The sequence below is a fragment of the Solea senegalensis genome, linkage group LG19, assembly GCF_019176455.1.
Source record: "Solea senegalensis isolate Sse05_10M linkage group LG19, IFAPA_SoseM_1, whole genome shotgun sequence".
Taxonomy (NCBI): domain Eukaryota; kingdom Metazoa; phylum Chordata; class Actinopteri; order Pleuronectiformes; family Soleidae; genus Solea; species Solea senegalensis.
Window position 1 is genome coordinate 17,048,485 of NC_058038.1, and position 17,993 is coordinate 17,066,477.

Below are 17,993 nucleotides of genomic sequence, written 5' to 3' on the forward strand. Positions count from 1 at the left end.
GTTGGCGACGAAGACAAAGTAATCAACAGAACATCCATTTCTATAGTCATGAACTCAAAAACACTATAGTGTAATACAGTAGTAAGTGCAACAGAGTAGACAGAACAAGTTCTACACACACAGGTCAAGGTATTCTGCTGGGTTTTTTTTCTTTTTTAAACTCTTAATGAGTATTTATTTGGCCACAGAAGCTTGTAGAAGGAAAAGGCACCCGAGGGTAGAAAAGCTAAACAATATTTACTTTGATGGCAGTACTTTTAATTCTGTACCACCGTTTACAGGCAGCACTTGACACTTGACATCTCCAAGGCATGTCAGTTCAAATGTTTAGGGACGGTTTAACAGCCCCAAGCAGAGCCTGCAGAGGATTTCTATCACTCCTAAAAATAAAGGTCTGTCACATAGTTTTTTTCTGGCCCTCTGAACACATTTGTGTGGTAAAGGAAATAAAGTGGAATGCATTGAATAAAGTGGTTTTAATAAAAAATACTCTTGTAACATCAAACATCTATAGCATTAACGTGTTGAATAGAAAACAAACACTCAGTGCAGATGCAGAAACATTTGGCACAGAATCGCGGGGGAAAAAGCGCAAAATCTAAATCTAAGAGCTGCACACATGTTACAAAACGCCGCAAACTAAGAGGTGCTTGAACTTGTAACAGGCACGTGAACATACTCATGTCAAATGAATGCGTTTTATTAAATGACAGTGTTTTCATTCTCCACCGACAACAGTGATCCACCGACCTGTCAGGCGTGTACGCATGTGCTGGCTGGTTGTTTCTTGTTGGATGAATAATAGTTTATCAGCAACATCCATTTTGCACTGCATGAATTCTTTTGAAAAATCACAATATAATATTGATGGTGGCTCTTATGGTAGGTTGATTGTTTTGCAATTAGACGGTGGCTGAGTTTATTGGCTCAATGCAATGGTTTTGGAAACAGTATTATAGTTCCAAAATAATTAATCGGTTGTTGATATACAAAATAAAGCGTGTAAACACTGATTTGCTGGTTGAGTTTTAGCAATGGTCCCCCCCCTTTTTTTTTTGTTATTGAAGAGCTGAAGGGAAAAAAGAATACTCTTCCTCAGTACACGGCTGAATAGTACTTGGAGATCTCCTCATTGACTCTCTTGATCTGTCTCAGGAGGATCCCCGCGCAGACCAGGGCAGTAATCTGTCATGCGGACACAGAAGGTGGAGGGGAAGTAAAGAGAGAGGATGGGACAAAGCTGTGCAGTGAAAATCCTGATTATTCCACCTTGGGACCTCCCAAGGATTAAATCTGCAGCCATAGAATAAGCAGACATGAGGGAGCAGCTGCACACAGCCATTACCCCAAAAATAAAACAGTCTACAGAGCCACATAGCTAGTGTGGAAAAGGAAAAAGCCAAATGTGTTAATTCAGCAACATGCAGGACCTGTAAAGGAAACTATTAATTCTACTAATTTATTCTTTAGCTGTTAAATGGAAACGGAATTGATTGTTTTGCCAAAACAGAAAGACATCTTAGAGACAGATTTTAGTAAGTAAGGTTGAGTGGGAAATGAAGCAGTTTAAATGTAGTGTAGTAGTCCATGTCTGTTGAAAATGTGAATCAAATAGAAAATCCCTTAAAGGAGAATCCTTGTGTGTACATGAATGTGGCCCAGGAGGAAAAAATACAAAACAGCCAGGTCTTTTACATTTCCCCATTCCCACTGGTCAAAAATAATTATTGTAGTGAACTCTACTTTTTCCACTGTGGGGCAGCACTGATATTTAACTTGTGGTCAGTTGTTGGTGAGGGGAAAAATGTGCATTTTGTGGTCTAAACGTTTATCCATCACAAACATTAACATTGTCTTTAAGGAGTTTTCATTTCAGCGATGTGAGGTGATAACACCTGTAACAGTCACTGAGCTTTAAGGTGGTGTTCCTGATGCATTTGTGACGTGGCAATTTAAGCACAGGTGACAAACACCAGACTGTGGTACTGGCAACAGGTTCACTCAGGTTTACCCTAACCCACGTATACAGGTATAATTTTAGTGTGAAAGAGAATAAATTTTTCCTTTTTAAAGGAGCTTTACAGGAGCTGATAGATGTAGAAAAGTGGGTAAAATGTGCAATATATTTATTTTCTCCAAGCCAGAGCACTGTGAACAAACCCCAAAAGACAGCACATTTCTGAGAGTGAAAAGTGACCAAAGAACACTAGGTCTGAGCGATGGGGATGTTAGCCACAGTGAGGGGGGTGAAAATGACTGGGTCCTGGTCAAGGTGGGAGTAGGCGGTGGAGACAAGTTCCTGCTCGGATGGCCGAGGGACAGAGGTGGACTGAGTCAGGATAATGTACTGAGGTGTTGAAGCAGAAAGGCGAATCTTGCAAGAGAGCGTAATGCTGCAGATCAGAGCTATTATCTATGGGAAACCAAAAAAAAAAAGGAAGGAGAAGAAGTTTAAAGAAAGGCAGAGTATTGATGGAAAGACACAGAAGGGAAGCGGACAGATTAGAACAACAACAAAAAAAATTACCTTTTCATTCTAAAGCAGAATTAAGCCCGTATAAGTCTTTCTTTTTTTCACTGTAGATTTAATAAGAACAGATTAGTTTTGTATTTTCCTACCAGAAGAGCTCCAGTGCCAAGAAAGATGGACATCACCAGTGATGCATTGCTGTCAAAGACATTCGAGATCACCCCAGGACAACTCTGCAAGAAATGTGAGCACCCATTATACGCATTATACGCAGGTCCACAATTATAATTTCACTACATCACACAAACAAACTTACAGACGATATATATGCCTGGGGACAGGTCTGTTGAGCCAGCTCGATCAGCTTAAATCCAGTCACGCCACAGCAGCCAAGCTACAGAGGAGGTAGAGGAGGCGAGAGATGAGGGGAGGCCACAAAAAAAAAAGCTTCACCTAGTATCTTTCCATGCACCCTTCGAATGACCTCCAGTCCCTGATTTAGTATACAGGCACTAGCGAGGAACCATATTATTGAACCATATTACTGATTCGATTATAAGACGATAATCGATACATTTTGTTCCACTTTTGAAAGTCTTTCACTCTGTGATCGCTCACTACTTTCTTTTTAGCTCCGCTCCATTAGCACCTGTGTGGCTCTAATTCATTGCTCTTGTTTTGAAGCACATGCGACATCAGCCTCCAGTCATCAGCGATAAACTGTGCCGTTATAGTGACGTCACATGTCATTTCTATCCGACCCACTTTCACCAGACTTCTGTTTTGGTTTTGCTGATGAGTCTCGGGATCACTGTGTCAGTGAATTGGCACTGCTGTGTTTTGGCTCCACCCTTCTTTAAGTGTCTGGGTGAGCTCCGCCTTTTCGTACTGTCTATTTTACGTTATTTAACATTTAAATAATCGGAATTTGGACATTTGTGAGTCCATTCCAAACGTCCACGCTTGAATCACAATCTAAGAATAAATGTTTTTCCCCCACCCCAAAATAAATAGATGGTGATACACTCCCCGTCAGCGCATTAATATTACATGGCTTCCAGTTTAGCTTATAGTGCTAGTTGTCAAACACCATCCATGAAATGTATGCATGGGTGCAAAGGCAAAATGTCAGTTTCATCATGAAATAAAAGAGATATAACAAAATGATATGAAAAGGGCTGAAAGTTTTAAATCATTTCTCCAGTTATTTTATTTGATGGTTCGTGCAATTCAGGCTACAGTCAGATTACCAGGTGACTAGTATCCAATTTCTACTTCCTCTTGTATTTGTTTATTTGTTTTAGGGCTGTGTGGACACAGAAATCCTACATCATCCATCCACTGTGTATCCATGTGACATGACTGACAATGTCATATCAAAATGTCCATGTAGTTTTCTGCATATATGCATGTATGACGAAGAGTGAAGTCCTCTCGAGCTACAGTTCAATCTCACAACTTTGCTGCGATAGTTTGCATTCAGGTATTTACACTATGCGGGATCAATGGCCATTGCTTATCTCCCGCTTCAGTACGGCGTGGTCTTATTAATAAGATGGTTTCTGCTGTTGATTATGCATGCAAAAGGTATTGGACAAAAGTAGTAGTGGTAATCTGAATGTAGCAGTCCTACAGAAGTAACATGACAGTTGTATAAGAAGGGTACATGGACCACAATGAGATTAAATCAACAGATTAATGGTGAATCAGTTTGTGCTTACCAGGTTGTGGATGAATGTGAGCGTGACGCCAATGGCTGGATCTCCATTCCCTTTCACATACAGCGCATACATGCTGACGTAGAACTCTGCGATGCTATTTCCAACCTGAATTATGAAAACAAAACCACAATGATTAACGATTAAGAGACACCTTTTTACGGTGTTGTGATTCCATTGTTCCCATCCCATTAGCCTCCCCAGCCCGACTCCCTCCATTTTCTTCTCACCGCATTTCTCTGGGTGTAAGCAAGCAGTCCACAAAGCACTTCAGCTACAGCCAGAATGACCAGAAGGACGGAGAACTGTGAATGAACATAAACAAATGAACAATAAGAGGCAATAAACTTTGATTACACCATGTTCGTGGAACACATTATTTATCACACAAGCAAGTCATGTAGCAACCAGAATGCACAAGGATCCAAACAAGGATATGCAAATATGCCTTAGACCTGGTTTAAACATCCATCCTAAGTGATCCAATTGCATGCAGTCAGAGTTCAATAAGACTGTTTGCACCTGACATTTAAACACATCCTGGATGCATCTACTCTGACGACACATGACGTCAGATCTGGCTTCCCTCGCCCCATATTCAAATACACGGGCGTCATGTCTGTTCTTGAAAACAAAGGCACGCAGAGGGGGGAAAAAGGAGGCTAGTTGTTTTTATGACTCAGAAAAATAAATCATGTGACTGTCAGTATGGTAAATGCATCAATGTGTGGGTGCTGGTGAGAGTAAAAAAAACCCTGCAGCGAGTCGGAGGATTTTTAGGCATAAACGCCTTAAGTGGAGGATGCCCTTGCACTGGATTGTTGTTACCCTAACCCTTCAGGGAGGCCTCTGTGGGCACCACCTTGCAAAGAGACAACCTATAACCTTGCATTGTGAAAGCTTTTACTCCAAGGGAGAAGCGCTAACATGAGTTATCAGCAGCCTCCTCTGGAGGTGATGCGGTGCACACAGCAAGTGAGACCAGTATTGAAATGCTCACATTTTTTACGGTAACAGCTCAAGTGTAACCACAGCAATCATTAGCAGTAAAAATGTCTGAAACTAAAATTGTAATGTAATGTAATTACAATTTTATTTTTTTATTTTGTAAATTGTAAATGTAATTTTCAGGGGTTTTGGATCAAATTGGATTTTATTATTTTGTGTTTTTCCGACATTAAATCCTGTGATTTTTGACCAGTATCAGACTGGTATAGCAAGTAAATATCTTATTAACTTAAATCGTATTTTTATGTCTTTTGTACGTCTCTGAAACATCACACAGTTTCTTAATCCATCTTCATCACCGCCACTGACCTGCAACACTGTATCACTGCAGCATGGTCTAATGGTCTAAACTTTTGTTATTATTCTGCCTTTGTTTGGAACAGAAACAGTATAATGTGTTTGCTGCGTCCTTCATCAGAAAACGCTCTGTCAGGCAAAACTATCAGACCTGACTGAGGGAGCATTTGTGTTCTGCAGTTGTTGAGCAGTGGAATTCACTTCTAAATCTTTTCCACTTTTTGCAGCCGTACTATTGACGCTCTTCCACTATATAGTTCTAGCACTACGTGGCTTGTCACGGCTCGACTTGACACGGGTTTGGTACATCACACAGTATTTTCCATTACTATAGAGTAGGTTCGTCGTGATAGCACGGCTGCACAAAACTGCCGTGACGCCATTTTATATGCGACACAAACTAGTGATGAGCAAATCAGTTGTTTTCAGTGTAACTGAATCATTCGAATCAGTTCATTAAAAAGATTAGCCCCGGAGCGCAGACTCCACTGTTAAATAAATATTGAGATTTTAGACATTTCCTTGCTTAATGTTGGAGATTAACGCATGTTTTCAGGATTTATAAGTCTTTCTTAACTGATCTACGGTTCGGCATTGTTCGGTATGATTCCTGTGTCGGACATCGCGCTCATGACTCTTTCTGTGACGACACTCTCTGACCAATCGGTGGCTGGTAGTCAACGTCACATTTTAGTATAATAATAAAAAAAATACCAGGCGCTATTGGCACTTTAACTACCTACCTTTATTTTTTTAATAATTAACAGTCAGATTGATGAACGCAAGGTAATATTATGTGTAAATAGACAATACAGAATAACAAAGGTAACAGCTGTTACAATGAATTCATAATAGGAAGCACATCTTACCACAACCAGAGAACACCTTTTCTCATTGCAGGCGCCGTAGTCTCCAAACGCCACCACAATCAGCATCACTGAACCCAGAGTAATCAGAACTGTCACACCTGAGGCCCAGAGTAGAAATACACAACCGTTACTGAAGTCACGAGAAACTGAACGTGTCACTAAAAGGATGTGCAGAGATAAAATCCAATTTAAAAACAAATGAAAGATACAAGGGTTATTAATTTAAGCACCAGAGGGAGTATTGGACTGTTTTGTGTGTGTGTGTAGCTCTGTGTGCATCAAACATGTATTAGGATAATGTGTAACAAGTCTCTGGACTCCTCTGTGTTATTGAATTTATTGTATATAAGAGGCAGACACATCTGACAATGCTATTATTTTATTTCAAATGCAAACTCACCCATCACAAATGCACTTGAGTTAAGGGACTGGATTTCAAAAATGCCTCTGGTGTTCTCACTGAATCTCAGCCAAAGGCCCAGACCCAGGAAGGCAAACCCCACAATCTGCAAAACAGGAAGAGAAAATAGAAGAGGGCATGAACATGCAGCTGGAGCTATGCAGTTTGTGGTTTTCATTTCAACACAATTAGGATATTGCAAAGGGGAAAATGAAACTGTTCTATTTTTAACTGTTCTCTGCCAGTTAAAATTACAATAAATAAATGTGAAACAGTTCTCATCCTTGAATCGGAGTATAGTAGTTGATATTTTGATGGTAAAGTCACTTTGCAGATCACAGCCTTACATACATTATAGCTTCACATAGTTCAATGACATCAGTTGTAATCTGTTAGCTGGCGGTTTTGAATATCAGGCAACAGAAAAATGAACCTTAAAGAAAACAAACTGCATGACATACCCAAAAACACGCATGAATGGAGCGAACTGGCATAAACAAAATAGAAATACTAATAATCACACACAAAGTTTATTGGGAGTTTATTAAAGTTTATTTGAGAGATTTTCAGTATTTTCTGCATAAATGGTACACAGCCACTTATGAAACTAGGTCTAACATGACTTGTCATTTACTGATGTTATTCCAAGCTATGTTATTTCTTGACCTTTTAAAGCACATTTATTTCAGTTAATAATAATAAAAATGCTCAAACCATCTCCATCTCTCTTGATAAAGGTGCTTGAGACTGAGAGTGAGTCAGAGTTCCACTGCTGATGAGTGATGAAAGCTGCTCAGTGGGCAGTTAGGAATAAAATGTGGTGTGTGGATGGACTTTTATGGAGCCTCGTTTATTTGAAAGTTGCCAACTACATAATACGACTTGTTGATCTCACTTTCATACTGCAAAAAAAAGGTAAAATGCACAGTTGGTGATAAATTGTGTTAAATGATTGTCATTATCTTGGCCATGACAGTGGGTTTAAAAAAAAACAATAGTTTGGACTTTTTTAATGAATCAATACTTTTTGACAACCTGTTAAAATACACCAGAATGACACCTACTTCTTTAAAATCTTGACTATGGAAAATGACAACCTTACAACGATTAAACTTTCGGCTTTTTTTTAAGAAGAAAGACAAAAAAGGGAAGAAGGAAAAAAGCACTTACCGCAAAGATGAGGTTGAAAAGGACGAGGATATATTTGCAGACGATGCCACATCCGTCCAAAGCCATGATGATTTGTCTGTAAACATGAATAACACCAAAAACACATTGACCTCAAATGTAAAAAAAACACCTCTTAATTAAGCAGTGTTGTCGCAGTAATGACGTATTTATTGTTTTCGCGGTGAAACACGGCTCTACAGCCTCCACTGTACAGTAAAGGCAACCGTGTTGAATGAGAAAGTAACTGTAAATGAAATAAATACCTGAGTTCGTAAAACAAATGCTTTGCTTGTTCTTCTTCTTCTTCTTCTTCTTGAGAGTAAAGCGGTAGAAAGAACGGTGCAGCAGCAAGTCAACGGAATACAAACCCTCTCATACTGCGTGGACGTCGCAGCTAAGCCTGTCCCTGATGCCCCGCCTCTCTGATGTCGCTCGGCCATGTCATTGGCTGACGGGGGTGATTGACAGGCGCCGCTGCCTCTGAGCGGGGGAGGAGTCCGAGCAGGGCGAGGAAAGTGAAACCTAAGGAATCGAAGGTAACGGACAGGAAGCTTGACGAAACAACGAAATCAGCCTTCAGTTTGAGACGATGAAAGTGCATTTAACACTAAAACAGAAAAAACAGAATAACACTTGCATTTAAAAACCAGGAAAGATGAACCTTTGTGCTTTTTAAAAACAGTCATTTCAAACTGAAGACCATATTTACTTGCTTTTAAGTTTACAACATGGGGATAATCACGTAAGGTAAATGTTGATGTGCAGGCTCTTGTTCAGTGTGTGTTTTCTTTTCTCAAAAATGTACAAATATAATAATAATATAGCATCTACTTTTGATGTTAAGTTGCATTATATTTGGTGATAACAATTGAATTCAATGACATCATAACTGAAATCTTCAGACTCTTCCTCGAGTAAGACGACAAAAAAACAAAAGAATTGTACATTGCACTTATGACTAGCACTTCATAGTTTGATCTACTTGAAGCTCTTACTTACTTCTAGCTCTTATTTGTACCCAAATGTTTAAATGCACTTTTGTAAGTCGCTTTGGATAAAAGCGTCTGCTAAATGACATGTAATGAAATGTAATGTAATGTAAAAATATCTGGTCATTTTCAAATGCACCTTTTGGTTTACTGTATGTCCGGTACTTTGCAATTTAAATTACGTTGTGGAATAGGGCTTTATTAAATTAAATTAAATTAAATTAAATTAAATTAAATTAAATTAAATTAAATTAAATTGAGTGGGTTTTTTTCAATAATTGAAATTAGTTTTCTAATTCTTCAGCTTCATCAAAACTGAATCGTTTTGGATACGACATTCAAAAACGTAATTTCCAGGTTTGGTAACACAAATCAACATTTTTAAGAATGTTCTGACATTTTATGGACCAAAGAAGTACACATTTAATCCATTGTGCAAAGAATCGTTGGTTGCAGCTCTATTGTGGAGACTAAGTTTCCAGAGTGAAGGCATTAGGGATAAATGAAACCTATCTGTGTGTTCTAAGAAAGTGAAAATGAAAAGCAATGAATGTTAATGACAGGAGACACAGTGTGCACATGTTCCCACATGTTCCCACAGATACCATGGTGTATTTTTCATTACCAATTTCTTTCCATGACCTGTAAGGTCTGAGGCTGGATTAAGAGAGTAATTGCCTCTGTGGGCTCTCACAGCCTGTGTCTGTGGAACAGGCCACTGTGTGAAGTGATGTGACCTGGTTCAGAGGGAGGCAGAGGGACAGGTAGCAGGAGAGAGAGGCCCAGGCTGACACACACACACACACACACACAATATCACACATGTTTACACAATGGCAGTTGGCCTTAAGTGACAGCAATCATCTGTTCTGAGGAAGGCAGTTATGGTGAGGAAGCAGGTTTGTCATATGTACAGTGTATGTGTGTGAGACAGAGACTAAAACTAAACTAAACCAGATATTCAGTTATTAAAGAGTCTACGAAACAACTATAAACATTTCTACACAACAGCAGTCATATTTGATTAGTATTGCTTTTCTATCCATCCATTTTCTACCACTTTAACCTCCCCAGGAGGGTCGCAGGGGGTGCTGTGCCAATCTCAGCTGACATAGGGCGATCGGCGGGGTGCATCCCAGCATTTGCACAACAAACGCTGGTCCACCAGCACCATTATGCTGGTTGGTCTATGCTGGTCCATGTTGGTCTATGGTGGTCCATGATGGTCCATGCTGGTCTACCAGCATCATTATGCTGGTAGACCAGCTAATGATGCACCAGCTATGATGCACCAGCTAATCCAGCACCAAACCAACCACTGATATGCTGGGGTTTTTGTTATTTTTTTACAGTATAGGGCAACGCTGTGTCGTATAGGAGCCACTAGAGGGCGCAAACACATTACATAATCTGGACAGGACTGCGCATCAAAAAAAGAATCCACCTGAAGAGACTGCAGGTGTCTGCTTTTCTGTATGCATTATTTGTCTCAGCCCTTGCTTTACTGAAATGATGATTATCAGTTTTGATATGAGTTTACTCACTTCTGTTTTAAAACACACTCAAGCTAAACATATATTTTAATTTAGATATAGTATAGGTTGATATTATCACATATCTTAAAGAACGAAAAAAAGATTGCATCATTTAAAAACGGATCGTCAGTGTCTTTTGTGAACACACAGAGAGATATCTTTGTGTATGACATTAGCTGTGTTGCAGAGAATAGTCTCAGCTGACTCACTGTAATGTAGACTTTTATAACCCTTCTGCTTGTGGAGATAACATTTTTCATATAATAGTTTAAAAATGTGCCAGAGCCCTGCAAAACAAGAATGTGACATTTATTCATTTAGCTACTTCAGTACACTTTATTTTGTTCTTCTTTTCTCTTGATTCACAGATATATAGATGGAGCAGCACAGTATCAAGCACAAGCGTTCAATAAAATAAATGTTACAAGATATAACCATAAATGTTACAAGATATATATTTAAAAGAATAAAACAAGAAGACTACATCTAAACAAAGAATAGGCATAAAACACTGGGAAGCCAGGGCAAAAGTTTTTATTTAAATGCATATTTATTTTCCTCTTAAGATTAACATATGCATATTAGATTAACATATTAATGTGTGGACATTTCTGATTCAGTGTGAAAACCAATAAAAAAGACAATTGAACAGAAAATATAAGGACATAAAACACAGTTTTATCAAGTGCATTCGCCATTATTTATTGTATATATTTGTTTGTGTTTAATTGTTGTATGTTTATGTTGGCAGTGTTATGAAGTGATTTTTCTTTCTTTCTTTTTTTAATTCTCCTGGGGAATGGAAATAAGTGGGGATGGGGCAGGAGGGGGGAGGTTGTGGTGGTGGAGGGGTATTAGAGGGGGAGAAGAAGAGGAAGAAGAAGGAGAAAGGAGACAGGCAGACGGAGCGCAGACCTCAGACCAGCTCTCCTCACCTCGGCCCACTTCCCTGCCTTTCCAGCCCGGTTCCCGCGGACAAATCTGACCGCGGATCAGTTCTCACCACACTACGAGCTTACGCCAACCAGGACTGAGAGCAGAGGAAACCGTGTTCGTCTGCAGCCAAGGCGCTTCCACCAGGGCAGAGCACACGGCGAGGGAGCGGACGGTGTTATCAGACGAAGAGGGACTGGAAGCAGTGGGAAGCAATGTGGAAGTGAGGCTCTAATGCAAATATACAGTTTAGGTTAGCAGAGAGACGTCGGCTGGCACCGCGCGGGGAGAAAGAGAGACGAGTGTTAACGTGAAGCCAATTATTTCCTACGCTTTCTATTATTGGCAGTGGGAGCAGTGTTTTCTCCCCGAGCTACATTTATGAACAGAGCTAGCGGAATGTAACGTTAGCGGGCGAGCTAATGTTAGCAGGCTAATTAGCTTGTCAGGCATCCAGGAGTCGGACGTGTGATCTTTATTGAAATAGGTCACTGTTCGGTGACTGGCTTCACTTTTTAGGGAAAAGGTTGAACTTAATGTGTTTCGTGCGGAGTCCTGGTGTAGTCGGAATGCTCTGCAACGAATAACCGACGCTAATTTAGACAATAAACAGCGCGTGTTGCCTGCATTGATGTAAATCTGTTCAGTATTTTTACGTCTACGCGTCTTGGGGGAAAAGCCACATCCATTGTGAACATCGAACGAGAGGGAAAGAAGGCAGATATATCACACACACTTTTGACTGGAGACTGTCTGCCGTCCAATGTTAATGTCGACCGACGTTGCATCTATAATGCTACCCGTTAGTCGGGGAATAATGGACCGGGAAAGAGACATTGACACGGCGGCTGGAGCCCTTGCGAACGCGCCTGGGGGTCCAGCAGCTGTCCGTGGTATGAAGCGAGGAGACCCGGAGCCCGACGCCCAGACAGCCGCTGCCCTGACTGACTTAGCCGGGGCGGAGTGCAAGAGACCAAGGATAGACGGGACCGGGAGTGTTATTGGTGACATTGGACAGGTAGGAATTCAATGTAAACACACCCTCGGCATCCACATTTTCCCCCCCACAGCTCTAATGTTATAATAGTTTTAATTTCAGCTTCATGTGTAGCAGCACTGTATCAGAGTATCAGCTGTCCTCTTCCTTCTACTCAAAGCTTTTGTTCCTCAGCATCTGCGGGGAGTGATGATAATATTTTGACAGGGCCATTTCCCTCCCTTCTCTGTCTCTCATCAACAACATAATCATGCATCATTGCAGCCCACTGTAAACTGTGTCACTTTAACCAAAATAATTATAGAAAATGAAGAGTATAACAACAGCAAACTTGGTGAAATGTTGTGCTGCTCTGTGAGCGACCATGACCAAAGCCAGACAAAGGTAATATGATATAGACTCCATTGCTATGACAGACAGCAGCACAGCTCAGACCCATTCATCACGCCTTCCACAAAGTAAACCAGTGCTTTGTCACATGTCGTGAGGTACAGTGTATTTTCTTTGTTTTAAACCACATGGATGCAATTTCTCAGGCGATTTCGCAGCGAGTCACCTCCTCGAATCCTGATACACACCGCGTGTGCCATTAATCGCTCCTACGTCTCGCCCCCTCCTCAAATTGTCCCTAGGTGTTAAGAGGCAGGCAGACAACGACTGGGGGAGGGGTCACCATGGAGGAAGACAAAGAACAGAGCCTTTTGGTGTTGGCTGGAGGAGTTGGGGGGCTCAGGGGCCCCTCTTCAACTCAGGTCTTCCCTGCTCTTATGACTCCACTGCTGAGACAGCAAAGTATCAACAACCATTCCTGCCTCTGCCACACTAATCAGTGTATGTTATTATAACTGAGACATGGGATGCACCCCTCTCGCGTATGCTCCTTGGATCCATGATTGTTTGTTTCTCTCTTTCAAGTACACCTCCTTTCTTTTAATCCTGAGTTTAATCCAGCTCCAATTTACGTTAGTGAGAACACGAGACCCAGGTGAACACACTTCCTCAACTGCTTCAGTTTTTGCAGCAGTATAAACTCAGGCGTCCTTTCCTGTGCAATGCTAAGACACGCATTCGTCTTCCAACTACGATGAGTTAGACATAAATGTTTATAGGTAACCGTACTCTATAACGTTGGACAGTACTCGGTATTTTTTATCTCACCATACTTACATTTTGTTGCACATTATTTACGCCTTCAAATTGTTGAGTTTCATCAATGGAGTGAAGTAAAAGACACAAAATGGCACCAACTAACTACTGTAACATGATGCTCCATAGTGTTTTGTTTTCTTCATCCTCTGATTGGTTTTGTTACTGGCCTTTTGTGAAATGATATTTCATGCATGGGTGACGCAGGGATGTGAATGGCCTTTTTTTTAGTGGATTCACCTGTGTTAAAAAAATATGCCTGCATATAGGCATATTTTAGTGTGCATTGTGCGTCCTTATTTCTTTGATACATATTCTTTCAAGTGGCTGTGTTGCAACAGCACAGGGGGAATTTTAGCTGACGCGCATAGTTTTTAGTAACTCTCTAACAGCAGCCGAAGGGCAGGCGGACATAGTCTGAGGTCATCTGCAGGTAATTGAATCCGGGGGAACTGGTAAAGTACTTTAATTGGCTGCACGGCTGACCTGCTACAATGACAAATATGCCCTCATGTAATGTTGTGTTACTCTGCGAGCTTCACAGAGGTTGGATGTTGATGATGGGGAAAGGTTATAGCCTGCCGGCAAAGATGATGTGACTATGAGCTGTGTGACGTGAGGAGGGTTCTCACTGCCCATCAGTTGTATTGATTGCTGGTCACTGGGGGGTCAGCCTGGAAATGGGATGGAGTGGAGCAGAGATGGGGATGGATGGTGAGCTGATTGATAGATGGAAAATTAGGTACAAAGTGATTGGTGGATGCATATAGATAAAAGGAGGAGTGATGTCCTGAATGGGACAGACAATTGAGAGGGGTTTAAATTGGCAAAATGTTTCAGTGTATCGCAGAAAAGGAGGAGGAGGATGTGGATATATGCAGCTTGGATTGATAGATGTAAGGTGAAAACAAAGGATGGAAGCAAGGAGAGAAAGAGGGCAGAAAGGAAATCAGAGCCATTAGCTTGCATCCATCAGGGATCATGATAATGGGTGAGAGGAGAGTGATGGATGGTAGGATGACATGAGAGTGGGGGAGAGAGATAAGGAGGTGGATACTCTCGGAATGAAGATGAGCGGTTGAAAAACTTTTTATGTAAAGGGTAAATAAAAAAGAAAAGAAAATGTCATTGTGGGCTAATGCCGTCAACTCAGTCATGGTAGTTTAATGGCGGTGGCTCGCGGTGGCTCACTGTAGCCACGTGCCTGCTCAGGTTGGGGTAGCAGAATCCGGTGTGTGATGGCATAGATAAATGCGCCTGGCAATTACCATAGTATTCCTATCGGGAGCCCAGAGACCACTGACCTTCCAGGCTGACTGTAAATCAGGAGTGTAATAATAAATGAGAGTGCAGCCTCCTTTCCCCTTTGTTGCTCTTGCTCTCCTCCCCCGCTCTGCCTCATACAATCTCCAGACCCCTTCATATAGCCCCCCCCGCCCCTGCTCCCTTTCCCCCCTTCTCCCCTCTAGCTGTCCTCTGATTTCTTTGCCCCCTCCCTCGTTCCCTAAGGCATATTTCCAGATTGCTAATTGACTCCTGGTTCACAGGCTTTCGTGTGCCAGTGAGGCAAACCACTCCACCCATCACTTGAATTGAAGTAACATCTATCCCTTTTAATGTCCAGCTCCAGCCCCTTATTGTCCTCACATGCTTGTTTTTTCTTTCTTCTCCCCCATGTCTCATACATTTTTTTTCTCCATTTTACATTCCGTCCCCTGCTCTCCGTGGTAGTACTCATGCTTCCCCTTGAGGCAGTTCTGTGGTCCACTCAGATGCAGTGGGAGTGCAGTCTCCAACTCTCTCTGCTGTTTCTACCTATGTTTCAGAGAGCCGATTTGTCCTATCATTGGCAGTAAAGAGGCTTTGTATCACACTAACGAGATCAGAGCTCATTTAGGAGAGGGCATTAACCAGACTGATCGCTTTAACGGGCCAGAGCAAAGCTGGGGGGCTAAGGCTGTAGGGGGAGGGCTTGGTTGAAATGAACGGACACATCACTGCGATAAGGTATTACTGTGAGTGGCCAGTTTGTGTTTCAGAACTTTCACCACATGCAGCGTTTATTCCAATTAGTGCTGCTTGTTTTTGTGCAGTTTTTTGCTCAGGAGTCCAATGAGAAATAAAGTTTGTTGCTAATGAAAATGTATTACTGCCGGCAGTCTGCTCCTGCTCACTGTGTTACAAAACAGATGGTAAAAGGCACTCTGAGATCTTTTTGACTTTTTCCATAATGAAGTAAGGACATGGCAACCAAAGTTTAATAGTTTTTGCTGCCAAATGGACAAAATCTTATTCTTGGGGATAGCAGAGTGAGTGAGATAGAGTGAGTCGGTGACAACAACAGAAAATGAATCTGGAAACGTTTCAGCCACCTTTTCAAGGCAGAATGCTTCTTCACCTAGGTGACCTGACATAATTGGCCTGAATCTACATTCACATTTAAATAATTGGCATTGTCAGATTATTGAATTCCTTGGCTGACGATCACTTGTTTATGCAAGTTGACATATTTTGTTCTCAAAAATTTCAGAATCTCTGCTTTGTCTGACATTTTCTTGACAAAATTTAGCTTTTTCATTTCGTTTCATGTATTTAAAATGTATACACATGTTTTATGAATCAATGTTTATGTAAGTTAAGCACTCTACTGTATTATTTGTTTATTATTAAACTACTATATTTTATCTTTTGGGGAGGGAAAAGTCAATTGGCAAAAAAATATTGGCATCACATAATGACACTGATTTCTAAACATCACTGTTGGCATCAGCCATAGAAAAAATCCATATCAGTCAACCTCTACAGCGAAATGTAGAATAAACAGTGCTGTCCCATTTAAATCAATTAAAGATGAGCATCTACTGGTTTTATTGCGACGTGCTGCTATGGGAATGTATGAGGATAAAGACAAACTGATAAACAGCTGATTCTGAACAAACTAGACATATAGTTAATGAAATGTAGATACAACAGTACACGTTAGAGGATTCAGAGCTTCCCTTGCTATCATAGAGCGATTGCCTCTGGTTGGTAATGAACAGATGAATCCATAATAAAAATAACATTTTGAAAAAACTAATTGCATGTTTTTTTTAAATTTACATCAAAGTTCAGAAAATCATCAGGATATTAATTAGTCTGAGTTGGCAACCAGTCATGGCAAACATTTGGCTTGATTCAGTTTTTAGTTTCATATAATTGGAAGTGACTGAACTTCCACATGACTAATGAGACACGTATCAAAGACGGCAGTCTGATTTCTAGTAATTTGTTATTTGTTGTTGTATTTAATGGTAAAATACGTTTGCTGGGTATCAGAGCAAGATGAAATGCTATTGCTGGCTCTACATAGCTACAGTGGTAAATAGCGGTGCATGTACCCAGAGAGCCTACGTGTAACTGTAGACTAAAAGTCTGGGCGTCCTTCAGAGAATGAATTATTCACACAAAAGAAGAAATATCCAAAGAAGGGGAATTGTATTCCAGCGAGGCAGAGGAGGTACAGTCATGTTGTGTGTTCAGTCCACACTGACGTGTGTGAACATGTGTCTCAGAGGGTTGACACAACCCTACCAGGTCTCACTCTATGCTCTCAGCTGCTGTTTAATGATTGCTGTTAAACTTTGAGCTGTAGCACAGCGGCAGGCGTCACCCTTGACTTTTGAACTGGCGCCGATAAGCTAAAAATTCACCCACAAAGTTGCTCAACCCATTATCAGTCCCCTGCCCCTTTCTGTTTCTGTGTTGTGAGTTCACTTCAGTTCTGTTTATAAAGCTGAATACATTAATGTTTTTGAAGATTAAAAGAGATTAAAATTATAGATTAGTGTGATACCCTCCCCCACCCTTTCTCTGTTTCAGTCCGTAAACATGACACTCACATGTTGACTCTCCCTTTATGGTCATCATGTCACCCCACACCCTCTCCACATTGCTGCCCCCAAACTGTCACATGTGCTCCCATCTCCACTGACGCGCAGCCAAACGTCAATTCAGTGTTTCCCTTACAAGGCATAGTTTGTGATGATGCACTGCTGCATCACTTTCAGTCATGAAAAAACAAAGTGTACATATACCCAGATCCATGAGAGTGCATGCATGAGGCCGGGAGCCATGTCTCATACTGAGCCCAGATCCTTACAAATAAGTGGATCATTTGATGCTAAGTATTGATCCAGGATGTCATTAAAACGCGCCACTGACGAACTGAAACCGACATCTGTTCCACTTTCATTCATCAGCCATTGTAGCTTTGCACACATGCTACATTGCCTGTTTTGCCTTGACAAAATTAAAATGATTAAGAAATAAGTTGATCTTTGAGGATATGTGGGGGGGAAAATACATTCACCATTTCAGTTGTTTAATTGCATTGAAATTCTTAATACGGTGTGAAATAAAGATAAAAAGATTGTCACTTTATAGATATCTCTGCTCGCAGTGAAAGCTTTATTCCACAAA

General features: G+C 40.9%; 2 protein-coding genes across 9 annotated transcripts in view; one reads left to right on the plus strand and one right to left on the minus strand.

Annotated features, from left to right (window-relative positions):
* Nucleotides 1–161: 161 nt before the first annotated feature.
* On the minus strand, nucleotides 162–8,336 carry zgc:65811 (uncharacterized protein LOC393524 homolog). Of its 2 annotated transcripts, none has more exons than XM_044051146.1 (9): nucleotides 8,196–8,336; nucleotides 7,933–8,008; nucleotides 6,763–6,868; nucleotides 6,363–6,460; nucleotides 4,419–4,493; nucleotides 4,192–4,296; nucleotides 2,787–2,864; nucleotides 2,620–2,703; nucleotides 162–2,413 (listed from the first exon to the last, which is right to left on the minus strand). In XM_044051146.1, the coding sequence occupies exons 2-9, from the start codon at nucleotides 7,996–7,998 to the stop codon at nucleotides 2,207–2,209; spliced, it is 819 nt and encodes a 272-aa protein (XP_043907081.1). In that variant the 5' UTR covers nucleotides 7,999–8,008; nucleotides 8,196–8,336; the 3' UTR covers nucleotides 162–2,206. The 2 variants fall into 2 exon arrangements, with proteins under 2 accessions (XP_043907081.1, XP_043907082.1); XM_044051147.1 differs by having other exon boundaries at nucleotides 162–1,185; nucleotides 8,196–8,333.
* A 3,010-nt stretch (nucleotides 8,337–11,346) lies between these two features.
* Nucleotides 11,347–17,993, plus strand: part of LOC122785704 (RNA binding protein fox-1 homolog 2-like) — a 52,137-nt gene continuing 45,490 nt past the window's right edge. For all 7 annotated transcript variants that reach the window (XM_044051614.1, XM_044051615.1, XM_044051617.1 and 4 more), the window contains exon 1: nucleotides 11,347–12,407. In XM_044051614.1, the coding sequence (XP_043907549.1) occupies nucleotides 12,153–12,407 (255 nt within the window). In that variant the 5' untranslated portion in view covers nucleotides 11,347–12,152. The remainder of the gene's footprint in view (nucleotides 12,408–17,993) is intronic.

Coding starts and splice junctions, on each gene's coding strand:
- zgc:65811 (XM_044051146.1), bottom strand. CDS start 7,998: ATGGCTTTGGACGGATGTGGCATCGTCTGCAAATATATCCTCGTCCTT. Junction 4,494..6,362: donor AAAGGTGTTCTCTGGTTGTG/GTAAGATGTGCT, acceptor GTTCATTCACAG/TTCTCCGTCCTTCTGGTCAT. Junction 2,414..2,619: donor TTGGCACTGGAGCTCTTCTG/GTAGGAAAATAC, acceptor GGTTTCCCATAG/ATAATAGCTCTGATCTGCAG.